The 21,222-nt window shown below is 37.8% G+C and overlaps 1 protein-coding gene across 1 annotated transcript in view; it reads right to left on the minus strand.

Moving 5' to 3' along the window:
• Nucleotides 1-223: 223 nt before the first annotated feature.
• NALF1 (NALCN channel auxiliary factor 1) overlaps nt 224-21,222 on the minus strand; it is an 860,129-nt gene continuing 839,130 nt past the window's right edge. The window contains exon 3 of the mRNA XM_063595860.1: nt 224-804. Coding sequence (XP_063451930.1) covers nt 701-804 — 104 coding nt within the window. The 3' untranslated portion in view covers nt 224-700. The remainder of the gene's footprint in view (nt 805-21,222) is intronic.

Here is a 21,222-nt window from a genome sequence, read left to right on the forward strand (position 1 = left end):
TGCTTAATTCCTTTAATGACCAAGGTGATGAACAATCAAGGAATGCCATCTAAGTGCCTCGTGTGTACTCCATGCTATGGCCCCGTTACTTCCCATCTTTTCAGATTTCTTGGCTATGTGCACATCGAATAATAAACAAGTCTTTTATTCATATGCTTTTTCTGTTCCTGTTTTTAAAAGACATGATTAAAATTGTTATTTAATCTATGATTTAATTATTTGCATTTCAATTGACCACAGTTACAGGTAAGGGTTCACTTTTATGAATTAACATGTTTATTGACTTTAAATATATTCACAATATATGGAAGTTTTCTCACTTTCAGAAATCACATCACATACCACTGCACTGAAGAATTTAAGTTGATCAATGGGTTCTTTAGATCTACACCAGAACGGTATTTGTTATGTAGCCTCTTTGGTGTGGAGGGAAAAGTTCAGCGTCTGAAATTTGTTTCCAGGCTTCCTGTTTGCCTCACCCACTAGGAAGGGTAGGGAGCTCCCAAACTGCCTGCCTGGCTCAGGTCTAGAAAGGCGAGAAGCCAGCTGCTTTTCTACCTGTGTCCCAACTGCAGATGCTCTCAATCCAAGAGAATGAAGCACTCAAGCCACCTTGAAGTTATCACAATTTTACCTCTCGGAGGAGCCTCCACAGCTGGGATTTACACTTGACCTCGGACCAAGTCCTGTGTCATGGCTCTCACGCATGGACAGCGATGGAATGTGCAGAAGCAACGCTGTGGTGATCCTGCCAGTCGGCCTCTGCTGCGTAGATAGGACGGGAAAGGAACGCCTTGTGAAGGCCTGCATAGAAACAGGAATGGAAAACAGAAACCATGGCTAGCATCCTCCCTATTTAGCTCAGCACTGACAGTTGACCGTCAGACATTTTAATTCATGAATTAGTAATACTGTATAGCCATTTACTTATTATTATTATTATTATTTTGAGAAATCAAGACAGCCTTGTTTTCAGTAGCATCCACTACTGACTATCATTCATCTACTTAACATGCCCCTGACATGAGCCCACAATTCTTCATCTTGTTCAGGATAGAAGTGATCCAACACCTGCTTTCTACTTCACAGCCTCTTGTATTCTATGTTAGCCTCACTGGGGACTGGATAAGTTATCAGAAAGAATTTACTCGTTTATAGTCTTATGGTCTTTTATCATATCCTCACAAACTATAAAGCAATAAAACACAACAAAGTCATTCTAATCTTAGTTTAAATAATTTTAGAAGCAACAGGCTCCACTAGCCAACTATGTCTGAACACTCTGATAAAAGACAAAGTGCGATACCCTTATCTTCAGTTTCTTTTGAAGCTTACTTTTTAAAAAATAAATGCATATTGAAATATAACATGCTTCATACATTCCATTGTATTTAGAATACTGAACTCATTGAATATCTATATAAATAAACTGCAGTAAATACATTACATTCTAAATCATGAAACACTATGGACAGAAGTAACTGTATTGGAACACACATTTCTATAGTCAATATAAATTTATATTGTTTCTACAAAGGACCAACAAGTAGATATTAACAGGTCAAACAAATATGGCTATCCCAGTTAATTAGTTTAAGGGCTTCACTTAGAGCCTGCTCTAGGTGTATATGCATTTACTTTGGCAAAATGTGCACTGTATCAAACTAAAAAGCTAGGGAAATAGATTTCTCAACATAAATATGTTACCAAGTAGAATTCCATAATTAGCAACACATAAAATCAGATGTAGAAAGAGCAAAACCAGGCATGAAATTCAAAAATATTTTGGGGGTTTAGACTTGAGAAAAGATACCTGAATTATATATATATATCAGAGAATATATGCTTTTAGCAGCCATGGAACACATATACACACACATATGTATACATACATACACAGAACACATACATATAAAGATATATACACACATGCAAATATACACATAGAACACATTTTCATACCAACACATATTCACCTACCAATAGTATTAACTCTTGATCAACAGTAAATTATAAATTATTTTCTTTCTCCTGAATTGCCCATATTTTTTATTCCACAGGACCAAGCACATTTGGGGCACTCAATAAATATTTGTTAACTTTAGCTTAATTGAATTGCATAAGTTTAGGACTGTGCACAGAATCCCTGAATTGTGAAAGTCACTTAAATTGGTGTTGGAGGACAGGACTAAATAAATTTTTAATGTCAATTTCTCCTACTCTACTTTCATAGTATGTTCAACATTTGCATACACCCAGGTACAGTGGACAGATCATTCTAAATTTTTAAGTATGCCAATTGGTGGCTCCTAACATACCATTAAAAAAAGCAAAAGCATATGACTATTTTGAATTCATTTGCCTATTTATGTTTTCAGCTTCTCTGACAATATCAGCTTTCTAACAAGTCCGCAATTGAGAATGGAAGCAATGCCTAGCCTTCTGAAAGAGGGAGAAATCGTTAACTTTCCTAACTAAAAGAGAGTGCATCATTTTGCCAAGTCTGAAGAAGACTTAACATGAAAGGAGGACAAACGAAAACACCCTTCTTAGGATTTTCTTGTGCGTATTTTCAAATTTGGTCTACGTTTTCACATGAGGACTCTTGTAGAACCTATATTTCTCTTTGAAGCTTTAAAAAAAAATTTTCTCGCTGAGGAATAAACTATGAAGAGGGCTTCTATTTTTTCCCTGTGGGTGAAACTGACAGAGGCAATGGTTCACTAACTTTCCCTGGTGTTGCATCGTTTGCAGCAAGTAAGGTGCAGCCCATGGTGTCTGAAGTGGAGGTGCTTTCCGGGCAGGAAGTGGACACATGATATGGCTCCTTAAGCGAGACTGTCCTAGACACCTAATCTAAAGCAAATAATGTTTCAGTATCCTCAGGTAGAGAGCCTACATTCCTAAAAGCTTTCTTGGGCAAGAAAGGGGTCAGCAAAAATAGCCAAAATAAAACAGCAAACCAGATAAGACTATCTCATGACAGACCTAAGAACTGCTTGGCAGCGATAGTCAATCTCGGGAAATGTTTGGTGAACACAGGAGCCTTAAAAGGAAGCAGGGGTGCTCCTGAGGGTATTGGTCTCATGGAAACAAAATATTGATCAGGTAGGTAGTTCCACCTGATAATCTTCAAACACTGACCAAATAATTGGTGACTGATTTGAAGAATAAAACAGATAATGTTTTAAATAGTTGCTTTGGTGTGGGAAAAAATAAGATTTCAGTATACAGTACCCTGGAGAATGCGCTTATGGTGAATTGCTAATTTAAGATGATCTTATGTTAGAGGTATAATTTTCTTTTAAGATTGAATCTTTACCAGGAAGGTGCCCAGTGGCAGGTCCCCCCCTGGCTTATGCATCTGTGAAAACAGATGGAAGTGAAGGACGGATGTCAAATCAGTTACATGCATGCAAATGCCTATATACAGGCACATTAATGTAAATGCATAGGCTCTTTCCCAAAGTGTGAATTGATCATAAAATGATTGGGAGTCTTGAATTTCAACTGTGGGGTAGATTTGACTTTACCTGGATTCCAGGTATGAATACTCATTTCTTGCAGATGTAACACTTTCTGAAAGGGGACTCTGTTTGAAGTATGGGAAAAAAGATGAGCCCCAGGTGGATATTTTCTCCTGGGGTCTGTGCTTACAGTCACTGGATAATGTGGACCACGAGGGAAAGCATTTTCATAAAAGCTGGGATCATTATGATTTTCAGCCTTCTCTTTTGATAAAGCAAAATGAAAGGTTATTTTCTGGCATACTGAGATCATTACTTTTCCCAACATTAAGCTGTCTGAGTAGAATCGAGTCAGTATCTACCAGATACCAAAATACCCTAAGAATGTTTCATCCACTCTGGGTGTTTCTAACTCACTTGTGGTTTATTTTGTGTTCAGAATTTGTGTAGAGCTGCCAATTTGACAATAAAAAAGGAAAAATGGAATAGTTTGGCTTTGCTTCTTTGGTTTAAATTAACATCTGCCATCTTTCTGACCTGAATTCTGACAACACAATTGCTGTGAAATATTGTTTTAAACTTAAAACCAGAAATCCCGAGTGTAGCCTCCTGCGAAATAGGTGCTAGTTAGAACCAGCTGCCCAAAGCGGAACTGCTGAGTGCTTCAAGGTTGCCTATGATCTGAGCAGATCCTGGGCAGTGCCTTTTCAAAGAGGAGCTGCCACTTCAAATATTTCTCCAAGATGGATTAAGATTTATCTATAGCACAACCTATGTGTTATTTCTCTTCTTGCTTAATTTATCATTGTGGAGTTCCCAAACTTAAGCAGAAATAATTAGGATTTGGGTGGTGGTGGGAAGGTGTGTGTCGGGGAGAAATGAAAGAAAAAGGATGGAATATCAATGAATCTGCAAAGGACAGTCATAGAACATATGTTGTGGAAAGAGGCATTGATTGTGGATGTATAACAAAAATTGCAAATCCAAAGAGGCTCAAACCATACCTCTACATATTTTGCTTGTGCAACAGGTGACGCTTGATCATCAAAAAACAATAATAATTTTAACTAATCAAAAAAATGATCTGAGGGTAGAATTGGCCACGGTCATCTCATTAAGCACACAGTTCTGTTTTCAACATAATTAGTCATCTAATTACTTATCCAAAATTAGTTAGTGCATTCATATGCCTAATTAATTATAATTCCATTCAAAGTACCCCGTTGGTAATGCTTTTGTTCTCTGTTCCAACAAATCAAATTACTGAGGGACAGATTTGATTTGGAAATTGGTTTGGGTTGAGTCTCATCATAAACATATTAAAATATTAATGAATAAAACAGTGAGAGTATTAATTTCCATAATAAAGATAACTCCTCAACTGTTAACTATTTCCAAGGACTGCCTTTAAATGGCATCATAAATCCCCTAACTTCTCAGATGGAGTGCTGAGGTTGAAGGAGCAAAATCCAAGTTTAAACACCCCCGTTTCTGTGATGAGGCCCGGTGCACAAAGGACTGAACATTTCCAGGAGGGTAGCAAACCTGGCGGTGTAAAAGACAGTCTGTTTTCTCATCATCAGCACCGATTGCTCACTACTGTCTGTTCATTATCCATGGCTACCTTTTATCCTAAAAGATAATCTGCTTCTGATGGTTAATTTATGAGTTAAGCATTTTTTAGGGAAAAAGAGTAAACAGGTATTATGAGTCTGCTCTAATGGCTTTACATGTTAACTCATGTAATCCTCAAAACAGACCTTTGAGTTAGACACTGTCGTTAGCCTCATTTTACAGAAGAGGTAACTGAGGCACAGAGAGATCGCTTGCCTCAAGCTACCAGAGGCAAGTAATAAAGAACTGTTTTCCTAGAAAACCAGCCTTTAATGATGCACCATTTCATAAGCTTTATCTGAGAAGTGTCATGGAACTAAAACAACTCTGAATATAAAGATGGATTATGGAGAAGATCAATAGGCATTTGCTCTTTTTGTAGGGAGGGCCATAGTTGTGATTTCCACCCACAATCAAGCATGACAATAACAAAGGAAGGAGACAAAAGCCCACGGCCAGCCTCAATGTCATGGTGCCATTGAGACAAGGTAGGAGAATGTCACCTGATCTTTTCAGAAAATATAAAGGATAATTATCAACGCACGCTTCTTTGAAGTAAATCTTCATTCTAATAGGGAATAAGAAAGTGAAATGAAGAAGGGACTCCTCATTGCATTCAGCAATCACTGTGAGAAAGACGGGAGTGATGGGACCCACTCTGATATTTCTTATCAAATATCTGTTACTAGTTGCTGTCCTAATCATTTTTCCAATGTTCTGAACTACTGGGGGTGCATTATATGACCTAGGGCTGGCCTTGAGGTGTCACCTCTACCATACCCTCATAATTTTATGACATCTCTGATATTACCCAACAATGTCCAACATAGGTTGTGTGCCAGAGTTCTCTGCTTCGTGACCTAGTTACATACAATTCAAATATGTGTCAAATATTTGTATTTCCATGCTGGTTGGATCACCACTGTGCTAAATAACAAGGTGGCTTAGCCTGGTGGGCAGAGCCCTCTCTAGCAGGTGTGAGCCTTGGTTTCAATCCTTCCCCTAGTTAGTTGTGTAGACTCGGGCAAGGGGCTTAATATCTCTGAATCTCCGTTCCCCTTTTGCAAGATGAAGGCATTTTTTTATGTCTAAAAATGTACCCCACACATGACCCAGCAAAAATTATGTATTCTTAATTGCCTTACACACATACTGAAACTAAAAATAGAAATAATAAACATACCTTACAGCAGGGATTAATGGGTGGTGATAAGTGAATGATTGTTCTGGTAACATAAAATGACTTGATCAGGGTTGCCTTGCTATGTTATATAATATCGTAACATAGATTTACCTTTTTCTGCTATTAATTCAAAATTAGCAGCTAAATGTATTTCCAGGATGCTTTACGCACAGAGAAGTTCCTGGCATGAATTGGGGCTTAACTATATTGTAAACTATGTTAAAAAGAATCCACTTTTTAAAAAACTGGGCCACTGACTCATCTTTGTATTATAGTCATGAAAAGAAAAATTTAAACTCCTCAAGGGAAAGAGACAAAGCAAGAGAACCCGATTACCAGCTGAAGCTGTACAAATATCAGCTCACACACCCAGCTTCAGCACAATAGGTATCGTAGTGAATGGCCTTTCTTCACGAAAGCCCTGTGTTTCTATCCCCTGGTTTGCTATTTTCTCCTAAGGTTGCCATCTCATTTGAGCTGTAAAGAAATGACGCATGGGTCTCCTTTCCTCAACTCCACCTCTAGAATTCAGTACAAACATTCAACCGTTCCTTTTCATTCTTCTCAACAGTTTTCTTGCCTTAATGAATGTTTTTATGAGAAGAAAGGAAGGGAAGGAGTGAGAATGAAGTATGTGAATAGACTGGAGAAAAATCTTAAAAGAGACACGTGTGAAAAGAAGGTGATGGAGAGAGTAAAAGTGGAGAGAATGGGAAAATAGAGAAGAAGGGCGCTGGGAGGCAGTTTCACATTATCTTTCTTCGTTGTTGATTTTCCCCATCTCTCCTTTTCCTCCTTTCATCCTCCCTCCTCCCCTCTTTCAGACTGTGCCCATCAGGACTCAACTGAACTAGAAAGGCTCCTTCCTTGTCTTTCTTCCCAGGTCCACTGTGAATGATGGATTAATCTAGGATCTATGCATAATTGCTCTGTGCTGTGCAAAACACATTTTCTTGAAGGGAGCTTTACACTTTATCTGTTTCAGCGATTAATGTGTGTATAATATGCCTTCCTTCCTATTTTGTCACCGTTTTGTTAAGTGCCCAGGATCTACATTTGAACTAAGACACTTTAATTATCAAATTAACACAATTTCATGGTTGATATGTCCAATTTATCACCAGTGGACTTCCTATATTTTTATGCTTTTTTTTTATTAACTGGCTAATTTCTGGTCCTCTCCCCTAATGGTACAAAGGAACAATGCCCATATGAATACATTCCATAAATATCCAGAAATTAAGGGTTGCTAAAGAGCGCCCATACTGGCAACAAGGTCACTCCTTGTGTTTTTTATTAAATTTTAGTCCATCAGTGACATTTATTTATTCAGAGGTTAGGAGCTTCAGTTCAGTTGGAAATATAAAATTTTCATAGCTTTTTGTACAACTAATTGCCTGAACTGAGTAGTCCCACGAACAAAAAGAAAAGAGCTTTGTGTTAATGAAAATGGGTATCTAAGCCTCTAGCTGACATTAAATTATGAAAAGAAGAAATACAAGAATTTACTTATTTTTTCAGTTGTCAAACAGAAATGGTAGGAGCAAAGGGGCAATGACTGAATACAAAAGAAAGTAATTAGAAGAGCCGGGATAATTTCTGAAGTTCTCTATTGAGCTTCTTTATTGTACAATACTTAGCACAGTTTCTATTATGTGTTAGGGGCCCACACATATTTGCAATTTTCCTTCTGCCTCTGATCAGCAGACTCAGAGGAAAAGCGACTATACTGGTTCTCAAGTTTAGACATTTATCTTGATGATGCCAAGTGGCTGAGTTCATCTGCCTATGCTGCCATCTTGATAAATATCATTTTTTAAAACAGCTTTATTGAGATATAATTTGCATACCATAAAATTCTTTTAAGTGTATAATTCAATGAATTGTAGTAAATTCACAGTTATGCAAACATCACCATAATCCAGATTTAGAACATTTTCATCCGTCCAAAAGGAACTGCTCTATTCATTTCCAGTCAATCCCGTTGCCATCCTCTGGCCCCAGCCCATAGTAATGTACTTTCTTCTCTGTATATTCATTCTTATAGGCATTTCATGTAAGTGACATCATATAATATGTGGCCTTTGGCGTGAGACTTCCATTACTTAGCATAGTGGTTTTGAGATTCATCCATGTTGCAGCAAGATCCTGTTATTAACCTCAGCTTTACTGTTGCGGCTGCTCCTCCAAGAGGTTTTGGTTCAAATTGTTGTGTCTCCTGGAGTCAGTTTTTAGTTGGCTACAATGGGTGATGCATTTTTTGAATTACAAAGATGAACGATACCAAATTATGGAAAGGTGAAAAGATAATTTTTTAGATAATCAAGAGAATATTATCCAGAAGTTGTTGAGTGAGAGACAAGGAAAAGTACAATTGGAAGAATGGGTTGTTATGTGTATCGATATGATATTTACAAGGAAGAAATGGCAGCATTCAATGACAGAGTATTTGTTAAAGAAACCTACTCTGAATGAAGGCAGAAGGCAATGCCTATGAAAAGTACTTGGGTTGAAATATTTACATATTTCAATGTGAAAAAAATCAGAAGTGGAAATATCTCACTTGGAGAGTGAAGAGTTAAGAGGCATCAAATAAGATTAAGTAAGGAACAAAATTAATGTGATGATATTGAGTGTTCATTATTTTAGATACTAGATACTTTAAATATACAAAAATACTTTTTCCTGCAGTATTAAAATATATAAATGTCTATATTAGACCCTGCTCTCTCACTGAATACATTGCATTAAAATCTAGAGTGAATACAAGTAATTTGCATGAGGGGAAAAAAACCCTGCAAGGATGTGTAATGCTGTATTTTTTGAAGAAGGCATTTTTTTCAACATATCATTATTTTTAATTTTTAAACTAAAATTACCTACAATTTTTCAAAATTTTATTTTATTGCTACTAAATTTAAAATTGGCTCTTTTTGCAGACCATGAGTTTTAAAAATAAACTATTTATTGAGAGGTTTTGACCGCTGAAAATCATAGCATGCCCTAGTATTTTTACAGATTCAAAATTGTCTCTGGGAAGAAATACTGATAGGACTTAAGTACAAATTCATCTGCCATCTTGAGATGAATATACAAAATATCGATATCTTCCAGTCGAATCAGTTGGAGAAATAGCTAGGGCCTGGCTGAGCCATACTGGGGCCCAAGACAAAAGGAACAATGAACACCTTCATATACATGCTTTTATTATTTTTTTAAATAGACTTTACTTATTTATTTTATTTTTATTTTTTTAAATTTTTTGTAGACATGGAATCTCAATATGTTCTCCAGGCTGGTTTTGAACTCCTTGCCTCAAGCAATCCTCCCACTTCGGCCTTCCAAAGTGCTGGAATTAAAGGCATGAGCCACTGTGCCCAGCAATAGACTTTATTGTTTTAAAATTTTAGCATTACAGAAAAATTAAAAATATAGTATAAAAAGTTCCCATATACCTCCCTATCCAGTTTTCTCCATCATTATCTGACATTAGTGTGGTACATTTTTTTACAATTAATGAACCAATAGTAATACATTATTATTAAAAGTGCATAGCTTGTTCAGATTGCCCTAGTTTTTACCTAATGTCCTTTTTCTGTTTCAGCATCTTATCTAGAATGCCCCAGTACATTTGGTGGTTATGTCCCCTGAGGCTCCTGTTTGCTATGACACTTGTTTTTGATGAACTTAATAGGTTTGAAGATGACTGATCAGGTATTTTGTGGGGTAGCTCTCTATTGGAATTTGTGTGGTATTTTGTTCACAATTAGACTCCAGTTATGTGTTTTGGGGAGGAAGATCACAGAGGTAAAATGTCATTCTTATCGCATCACATCAAGAGTATGTACCACCAACACGAACCGTCACTGCTGGTGTTAACTTTGATGACCTGGCTGTGATGGTTAATATCGAGTGTCAACTTGATTAGATTGAAGGATGCAAAATATTGTTCCTGGGTGTGTATGTGAGGCTGTTGCTAAAGGAGATTAACATTTGAGTCAGTGGACAGGGAGAGGCCTACCCACCCTCAATCTGGATGGGCACCACCTAATTAGCTGCCAGTGAGGCTAGAAAAAAAGCAGGCAGGAGAAGATGGAAGAGCAGACTTGCTGAGTCTTCCAGCCTTCATCTTTCTCTCTTGTTGGATGCTTCCTGCCCTTGAACATCAGTCTCCAAATTCTTCAGCTTTTGGACTCTTGGACTTATACCAGTGGTTCTCAGGCCTTCGGCCACAGACTGAAGCCTGCACTGTCAGCTTCCCTACTTTTGAGGTTTTGGGACTCGGACTGAGCCACTACTGGCTTCCTTGCTCCTCAACTTGCAGACGGCCTGTCATGGGACTTCACCTTGTGATCGTGTGAGTCAATTCTCCTTAATAGACTCCCTTTCATGTATACATCTATCCTATTATCTCTGTCCCTCTGGAGAACCATGACTGACATACTGGCTTAGGAGGTGTTTGTCAGTTACCTTCACCTCAAAGTTAGTTTTTCCCCCTTTTCATACTATAATACTTTTCATACTGTGAATAGTGACTCTGTCATAGGAAGTCACTATTCACAGCCCACACTTACCAAATGAGGAGTATGCTTTATCCTCTTGAGGGTAATCTACATAAATGATTTGAAATGCTGCTGAATGGGAGATTTGTCTCTTTTTATGTACTTACTCATGCTAGTAAAGGCCCATGGATGTTTGGATGGTCATTTTACCCTTGGAGTTACATTCCAATACCACTTTATATTGTTGCTTAAATTGTTCTAACTTTGGCCACTGAGAGCTACTTTAGTGGGCCTGTGTATCCCTTTGACATACCTTCATAAGTGTAGGATTTTATTTTAGTTTTTGTTTGGCACTTTATTATTTTCTGGCACTACCAGATGCTACAGCCTCATCATGTATGTTTCCTGTACCACTCAGAGATTCAGCCAGTTCTCCAAGGAGCCCTGCTTCTTTTTATTAAAGAATTATACCAGAAACCAAGGTCTGGGCATTAGGTGTTCTTGCTGATCCTGAGGTGTCATTTCTTTCATGTCCTCTTTGCTGACAGAGCAAAGGATTATATATATATGACCACAATATTTTTAAATAATTAAATATAATTTTTCATAGGTGTTGAGATAGCTTGCAAGCTCAAAATAATTATTTTAAATGGATAATATTCTCATTTATGATTTGTTTTTATATTAAAATATTTACATATTTCAGACTAAATGTTTTAGGATATTTTTATTCAACAAACATTTTCACAAGATTGTTTTGAATTTTTTAAGGGAATTAAATTTAGATGGTACAGATCCATAGCCCTTCTCTGGTTCACTTTAATTTGTTACAAAATATAAAGTTAGTCAATTAAAAATAGGACTCTAACAAATGACATTATGCTAAGTTAATTTATTCTAAAATGCAATTATAGAATATCAAATTTAAATCTCAAACATCATTTAAATATATGAATTAATTTGTTTGGTTCATCCCTTGCTTTTTTCAGAACAAGTTACAATACCTTTCAATTCAAAAGTTTTGTTTTAAATAATTGCAATTTGCTAGAAGCTTCATAAGTTAACATTTTTTGGCACTTCATTCATTAAATAATTTCATTAAAGATTTTCACTGATTTTGAACAAGATGGTAAACCAAAATGTAAAAAATCACGTTACCAATGCTCAATAACATTCTAGATATTTAACTGGGATTCTTCAAAGGCTGAAACATGATAAAACCTGATTCAGGATGACTAGCAAAGAGCGTGAACTACCATACTAAGGATTTTTTATATCACATATCAGCTTTGGGCAATAAATGTGTAGTTGAATTTTTCTAAGTATGCATATATCAAAATTTTTATAATCATCCTACACTGATCCAATATTAAATTATTATTTGGATGCAATTATAAATTATGTGTATATTTCCACCAAGTCCTTCGGTTTATTAATTTAGTAAAAACATTGTTTTATCATAATGTTGACTTGACCCAAATTTATATTATGTATTATCAATAGAAGCAAACAAACAAAACAACAATACATATTAACTTATCTTTAATGTTGAACTCTCCATTTGATTTTATAACAGCATTTGCAATCATGTTTTCCCTTTGGCAGAATTAACTTCTCAAAACCTTACTTTGATTTTGTGAACTGGATGAAAAAGTATAACCGTTATCGGAATTAGCTTATTTTTCCTTCAAAGAATCGGATGACACTGATATAAAACTGGCACTATTTAACATTTGACAAATTCTTCTGCCAATGCGTGAACAGGGATTGCTTCACTTATTTTAGATCCATAAGAAAACCTGTAATATAAAAATGAGTGAAATTAATTTAAACAAGAGCCACAATCTATCTGGTACATCATGCTTCCTTCACCGAGGGATAGTCCCTGGACCTCTTATAACGCTGTTAAGTAATACTTGGGCCAAGTCTCAAAAATGACGATGACCTTGTGAAGGAGATGCTGATGCGTCCTTAGAAATTGTGTCTCTTCTGGTGTTCAGGGGATCAGTGGCTTTCCCATGGGCCTGCTCCTCTGCCCTCTGAGGATGATCAACACTGAAAAAAATCTGACTCATGCAAGTTACATGTTTATCACCAACTGTCTTGGAAACCAAAAACCCAGTGCTTTTTTTGCATTAAAAATGCACTATCCGGGCACAGTGGCTCACGCCTGTAATCCCAGCACTCTGGGAGGCTGAGGCGGGTGTATTACTTGAGCCTAGAAGTTTGAGACGAGCGTGGGCAACATGGTGAAACCCCATCTCTACAAAAAATACGAAAAACACCTGGGCATGGTGGCACACCCATGTAGTCCCAGCTACTCGGGAGGCTGAGGTGGGCGGATTGCTTGAGCCCAGGGAGGTTGAGGCTGCAGTGAACTGTGATCACACCACTGCGCTCCAGCCTGGGTGACAGAGTGAGACCCAGTTTCAAAAACAAACAAACAAAAAGGAAAGAAAGAAAAGCTTAGAAAAACATACAAAGAGCAAAATGGAGAGAGAACAACATGTCTCACATGTAGAACTGAAAGAAGGTGCCTGGGTGAAGCACAATTTTCTAGAGAAACTGGTGAGAAAGGAAGCCGAGGAAAGTAAGCAGAAAGTGTCACTAAAACCCTCTTAAAAAGTATGATCTTTTGCCATTTTCTAAATAGGTCTTTTAATTAGATTTCAACTAATAATATGATCCAGTTGCACTGTAGGCAAGAACTTTTGGATGTTTTGATTGGAAAGGCAAATAATTTTTCTTTTTTTTTTTTTTTTTTGAGACGGAGTCTGGCTCTAGTCGCCCAGGCTGGAGTGCAGTGGCGCGATCTCGGCTCACTGCAAGCTCCGCCTCCCGGGTTCACGCCATTCTCCTGCCTCAGCCTCCCGAGTAGCTGGGACTACAGGCGCCCGCCACCACGCCCGGCTAATTTTTTGTATTTTTAGTAGAGACGGGGTTTCACCGTGGTCTCGATCTCCTGACCTGGTGATCCGCCCGCCTCGGCCTCCCAAAGTGCTGGGAAATTTTTCTTTGCATTTACCTACCCCCTCTCTCTTTTTCTCTCTTTCTCTTTCTCTCTTTCCAAGACTGAGATTGGAAACATAAGCCATGAACTCTATCTAACCTTAAGGTCAGGTGAAATGATCCCCACACTTAAAATAACTACGTCGTGATACAAACGGATATAAAGCAAACCACAAATTATTTTGCATAAAAAGTAAGTCAGGAAGTAAGATCACACGTGACTTAAGTTAGAGAGGAACAAGAGATGAGTGACTGTCAGCATATTGAAAGATTGAGGAGAAAGGGAAGATGTATTACAAGAATGATTTTTAAAACTTACATCCTAAAAAATTCCTTTAAAATAAAAGTTTTTTATTTGTTTCTAAGTGGCAATAAACAAGTGACCACAAGCTAACATATCACATATTTTAAGGTGTAGTATACAAATGGCAAAAAAGAGATGTGTTTAAAATATCTCATCCCTCAAAGCACCCCCTAGGAGTGTCTTCGTGCATTTCCAAAATTTCTCAATTTCCAAATATTTGCAATGCAAGTGTTTCAGGAATAAATTACTTCAATATGAATATGTGTCATGCCACGTGTTAGCACTGAGAGCATACACCGTCATAAATAGCCCATACATTCAGATAAGAGGATAGCACTCTGCTTATTCAAACCACATCCAACCACTAGGTCATCTTCATTTTTTAATTCCACTATATCTCTATTGGTTAAACTTTCTGTTCAGCTTCCTCTGTCATCACCATTATTCAAGCCCTCAACTACAGGAATAGTCAAAAATCAACCTTTCCAGAACTTCCGTGCATCTTATATACTCCTGCCAGGCATGTGCCCCTAAGATAATCTTCTTATGATTATCTTAAGTACTAACTTAATTTAGTATGAAATTAAGTTATGAAAGTACTAACGAGTAATTTACTTCATGGGAAATTATACATTTGAAACTCCAAATATGTTAGTATTCTGACATCATGTTTTCAGACTATATTTTACTGTAATTTTCTTTTTTAATTTTAGTTTTTTAATTTTTTTCAATTTGCACATATTTGTTTACCAGTGGAAAGGGTTAACTACCATTGATTTCTTTAAATAGCCTATAGTTGTTAGGTCATAGTAGAGCATTTTCTCAATAGAAATCCCTCAGGCTTGTTAATCACACTATCTGTGATACTCTGCACACCGTACAGAGAAATAGCCTCCTTCCCAGTCTGCTTCCATCTGCTCAGCAGGCATTTAAGCGAAGTGAAATGAAGGAGAAGACATTTTAGGCTTTCCTTAATTAATTCCCTAATCTACTGCTGTTTGTGTTTTTAAAAAATCAATCACAGCCTAGCTTCTGAAAAAAAATTAGTTCTGTTGAAACTTCAGTGAATTTAAGAATTGAACCAACTACTGAAAGGATCTAAGACCGTCTTCATTCAAGGGTTATACATTTATTTAGCATAATCTTTATCTGCAAATCTCAGCTATTTTTGGTAGTATGTTGTTGAGGTCTATAGAGGCAGATACTTTTTACTTAGATTTTACAAGTAATTATTAACATACAAACATAGTATATAATCCAAACTTACAAATTATATTGTGCTTTTTATACAAGCAGGATGATAACTAGATAGACAGACGGTTGAACAGTAAGGAGGAACATTGAACGGTCTATTCAGAAACTTGCAGTGAAGCTAAAGAAAAGAAATACATTTTCAATTTTAAAACATGCTAAGTGGTAAGTGAGAAAATTCTGAGACTGTTTTTTCCCATAATATAAAACATAGGTCAGAATGAGTGAGTGTATCAGTCCCTGGCTGTGAGTGCTGTATTAGGCTTTAGGGAAGAAGGATAATAGATCTGGTCTGATTGATGGGCAAAGTTTTCAAGAATGGAGAAAACAACATTCCTTGTGTTTTGGGGACAGAAGGCAGAGATTTGAGTCAAACCAACGGAATAAAAAAAAAAAATCCCTAGATAAGACCCAGGGACAGGAGCGTTACACATATTTGTGTTGGAGATAAGAATGGAAAAGTCATTTTGGTGCATTGTAGAGGGTAGGGAGTGTGAGCTAACTGCTAAGGCGACAGGAAGAAAGTCCTGTGTGAAGATTATCTTAGGGGCACATGCCTGGCAGGAGTATATAAGATGCACGGAAGTTCTGGAAAGGTTGATTTTTGACTATTCCTGTAGTTGAGGGCTTGAATAATGGTGATGACAGAGGAAGCTGAACAGAAAGTTTAACCAATAGAGATATAGTGGAATTAAAAAATGAAGATGACCTAGTGGTTGGATGTGGTTTGAATAAGCAGAGTGCTATCCTCTTATCTGAATGTATGGGCTATTTATGACGGTGTATGCTCTCAGTGCTAACACGTGGCATGACACAGAGTGGAAAATAAATATTTGTTGGATGAATGAATGAAAGGATGAAATTGATGATAACTCCAGAATGTTGACCTTAGGCATCTGAAAAGGATAATTCTATCACTTAGAGGAAAAGAGGCTATAGGGCATGAAGTTGTTTTGGGAGTAAATATAAGAAGTTAGATTTAAACTTGCAAGTTGGAAGTGAAGGTATTCTATCCAAGAGAAGATATTCAGCAGCCAATGTAACAAAACGAATTTGAAATGAATTGAATTGCATTGAAGAGGAAGGATCTGATCATCTTTTGCCCAAAGACAATAGGGGAAGACTTGAGACTGAAAGGTATATTCGAGGAAGAGAGAATGGAAAGAGAAAATACAGATTCAAATTTAAATATGGTTGCCATTTAAGTTCATACTACACGCCAGTATTTACACTCTCTCATGTAATCATCAGTATGATCCTTTGAGATGAACATTAAAACCTCACACATAGCAGAGGAGGAACCTGAGGTTGAGAAAGGTAACCTTGTTGAGAGTCACAGTTTGTGTACAGTACGGCCAAGGACAGCGCTCTGTCCTCGGGGCAAAGGAGCTTCCTATTGGAGGCCCAAGGAATAGATTATTGGAAACTGAACACAAGGAGTCAACAGTCAATCATCACTGAGTAGCTTGAAACATAGTTTGCTTTGGCTGGTTTTGATTTCAAAACAAAATAAAAACCAGACCATGCTCTTATACATGCTCTGATTGCTTGTTCCTTTCTTTGCTAATTTTCCTGTTCCAGTAAGGACTTTCTGCATATTTTTAGTTGCTCGTTTAGATATCTCACATTTCAGTTAAACATGAACCATTAAAATGACTTATAAGGTTAAATGTAAATCTTTTTCCCAGTAAGAGACTTATTCGTAATTTTTTCTTGAAAACAATTAAGGGCCTATTCATGCTTTTAGATTTCTTTCTTCGGACATGCATTTTTATATCACTATTAGCAAATGGTATCAGACACAATATACTCTCCTTTTCCAGCAATTCACAGAAGAAAAACAAATATGCACTGAATCACACTCAAAGTTATGCACACCTTGGCTAAGTCTTTTATTCATTACTATTATTTAACAATGAGATAATGAGACAAATCCTAGTCTGACAGTATAGAAGTAGATACACTAAGACAGCAGCATGGGCCTATTAAGGTATTAAGTTCTCACATGCACAGAGCATCACTAGGAAGAATCTTTAATTACTGTGGATCAAGAGCAACCAAAAATGTGGAGGCTGAAATCAAGAAAGAGTGGTTTACAGAAGCCTTGACCAGTTCAGAAGTGAGAGGAATTAAGCTCAAATTAACTCTTTGCCTCAAAGATTGCACAATTAACTACTGAGTCTAGATGATTATTTTTCTATCATGTGGAATTAACACTACACACCTGTAATAGTGCACTGCACTGAGATATCAGCTTAACTAAGATGGGGAAACCAAGGTTTACATAATAGGTTGATTTTTCAAAATAGTTACTTCATAATTTTTCCTACATTTCTCTCTTTCCAGGATTATTAACATACTTACGGCAGAAATTTGTATTTTTCTCTTTGAGTCCCCAAATGCCTGTCACCGAACTTGACAGATGGTAGGTGCCACAACATAATTTTTGAATGAATGCATGAATGTGTCATTAGATAAAATTTATAGGAGGCCATTGGTTTGGATGGAGCTCCTGCATTAGGCCCAACGGACCAAAGCGAAATGGAATTACTCATGCTGAAGTTCTGTACCACCAAGCTGAAATTAAGATCGTTATCTTACCTTCTGAGAAATCAGAAGAGGGTGAGACAATGGCCAAATTCCCCAACAGGCCAGTTTCAGCAGGCACGAGGAAGTCCCCTCTACTTCAAGCTTTACAAGAAAAGTAGCTTTGCAACTATCAATCCCCTTTTTGTTTTCTGTTTCTGCTTTCCTCTATAGACAGCCCTTGTCTGTCTATAAAGCCAACCTCCTCTGCTCAGCTCATCAGAACACTCATTCTATTTTACAGAATGAGGTGTTGCCTGATTCTAGAATCACAAATAATATGCAATTATGATCTCTAAAACCAAGATAAAGGCCCAAGAACGTGAAGCTAGATGACATTAAAGTCTCTTTTACCTCCCACATTTCTTGAAGTTCATCTTTCACCCTAAGACAACGCTCACATGGTCTGTGGTCCTTTTGTCACCATCACCCTCACTCCACAAAAAACAACACAAAAGCAATATAAAATATAAAATGTATTAAAGCACAGATAAAAAGAGTTTGAAATTTGACGGCATCACCCAGAATGATAATATAAATTAGTCAAAATAGCAAACATGGATATAATGGTGAAACAGTGGTTTACTCTGTAAACTAGCCTTGTACTGTTTGCGCGTAGTTGTAGCAGAGGGTGATTATCAAAGTATTGTTTCTTAAACTATGACTGAGTCCCATAGTGGTTGAAGAAATCAATTCATGGGTTGGAGCAGTGTTTAGCAGTGAAGTGAAGTGAAGAGATGAAAGGAGAAAATTCATGAAACTTTTATTCACTTATACATGTTAAAGTTCCTAGGCCATGATCACATGGGTGTGGTGAGAAGGTCTGAAAAACACTGGTGGGCCAGGCATGGTGGCTCACACCTGCAATCCCAGCACTTTGGGAGGCCGAGGCGGGGGACCACCTGACGTCAGGAGTTCAAGACCAGCCTGGCCAACATGGTGAAACTCCGTCTCTACTAAAAATACAAAAAATTAGCTGGGCATGGTGGTGGGCACCTGTAATCCCAGAATCTCAGGAGGCTGAGCCAGAAGAATTGCTTGAACCCGGGAGGTGGAGGTTGCAGTGAGCCGAGATCGCACCACTGCACTCCAGCCTCGGCAACAAGAGCGAAACTCCGTCAAAAAAAAAAAAAGAAAGGAAGAAAGAGACAGAAAGAAAGAGAAAGAAAGAAAGAAAGAAAGAAAGAAAGGAAAGAAAGAAAATAAAGAGAAAGAAAGAAAGAAAGAGAAAGAAAGAAAGAAAGAAAGAGAAAGAAAGAGACACTGGTGTAGAGGAATGCTAAAGTAAATTATGCTTTTATAGTTAGGAAATTTAATTATTTTTCTAGGCCTTGATAAAAGGCACAAGAACTTTCTGCATTACCATTTCTGGCAGGCCATATCTACGCTCTGACAAGATACCAGCCGACCAGTTCCGTGAAATCATTGACTTGGTGTGATATAGGCGTAGCCTCACCAGATAAAAGGCCCTGGCTTTTATATGGCTTTTCTTTTTCTTTTAAACACTGTAAAACAGCACTAGTTGTGGGGAAGGTCAGACTGATTCTGTTCTGCAGCAGAAAAGCCTGTTAAAAAACACATTAAAAGAAACGCTTTTCATTACTTTCTCACCCGTTTGGCTCTCAGCTGACAGGCAAAGTCTTAGAGCATCTGCTAAGTGCTTCACAGAATAACTTAGAAGCAATTGTGAGCACTCATTGTTTGAATGTAAATTATGGCTAGAATGGCCTAACAAGAATTTCTTGACCTTTACTGCAAAAAATGCTCAATAATTACCCTTCATTTTCTTAGAAAACCCATTTTCACATAGCTTGCTATTAAATACACTATGTCCAGGCTCCCCTTATGATTCTGTTACTTATGTTAATAGCATTTAGTCAGCTCCTGTTTACCTGCATTTGTTCATTCATTCATTCACATTCATTGACTTTTGATCATATCCCAGGTTATGAGCTGGACACCAGGGAATAGCAAGACATGGCTTCTGCCTTCAATAAGTTTGCAGTCTAGGAGAGGAGAAAGACAGGCAGACCAGCCATCACAGTGTGGTGCAATCGATTTAATAACAGATGGGGGAGGAATATCAAAATCATTCCCAGAGTCAGGGTAAGCCACCCTGAGGAAATGATGCTTGAATTAAGGTTTGAAGGATGAAAAATCACTGGTCCTGTGAAGAAGGAGATAATGACTGGGGTTCAAAGTGGTAGACTGGTAGAAGGAAGACCAGAAGAAGGGGAAGGGCCAGCATCTTTATAGTACACCATACCCAACCAGTAGGCCTCTTACTGCTGTATTGTAATAGCCTTTTAACTGGCTTCCTTCACTGCAGTTCCTTCCCCTACAATGTATTCTGCACTCTACAACTGATTTTAAGACCCCAAAGCCTTTGTTCTCATCTATAGTTTCCCTCAGTTATGGAAGATACATATTATTCTGCCAGTGGAGATCCTGCTTGACTATGCCCCATCTCCCTTTCTCCCCTCATCTTCTCATCTAACCTATGGATTATATGCATCACCAAAGCTGGTCTATTGGCTGACCCTGCTTCCATTATAGGAGTTATTAAGAAATTATTTTAGGCAGATAAAGAGGTAAAGGGGTCCTTGGGAAGTTTTTGTTTATTTTAAAGCAGCTCCAGGAACATTTCTTGTCTACCAGGAAAGCCCCAGCTCTTGCTGGGCTGGAAAGCTCCAGAAACATTTCTTGTCTACCAGGAAAGCCCCAGCTGTTGCTGGGCTGGAAAGCTTTGATATGCAAATGCAGGCCATTAGAAACTGGGTCCACCCAAACATGGCTCCCTTCATCCACCTCTTGCCCTTGCCCCCACAGGTGCCTGGCAACATGGCTGCCCCCATATTATCCCTATGTGTGTAGAACATCATGGCGCCCTGCATTTGCATATTAAAAGGATAGGGTGGGAGGGCCAGGTTTTTCCACTGGCTACATGAATGACATGCCTGGTCAAACCAATCCCCTGAGCCCTATGCAAATCAGACACCACCTCCTCCAGCTTCATCGTATAAGCAGCCACTTTCCTCTCGCACTAGGGTTTTCTCTTTGTTTGAGTCACCCCTCCCTCTGTCTCTATACAGGGGAGCTGTTTTCTTCTTCCTTGCTGCTCTCTTGCCTGTTAAACTTGTCGCTCCTTAAAACCCCTCCACATGTGTCCATGTTAATCCTATCAGTGCAAGACCAAGAACCCTGGTGTTCCTCCAGCCATCGGAGCCGTAACACTTCTACTTTTTCCTTATTTTCTATTAATTACCCTAAAATATGCATGAAAGAGAGCAGAGATCATTAAACATG

The sequence above is a fragment of the Pan paniscus genome, chromosome 14 (assembly GCF_029289425.2).
Source record: "Pan paniscus chromosome 14, NHGRI_mPanPan1-v2.0_pri, whole genome shotgun sequence".
Classification (NCBI taxonomy): Eukaryota; Metazoa; Chordata; class Mammalia; order Primates; family Hominidae; genus Pan; species Pan paniscus.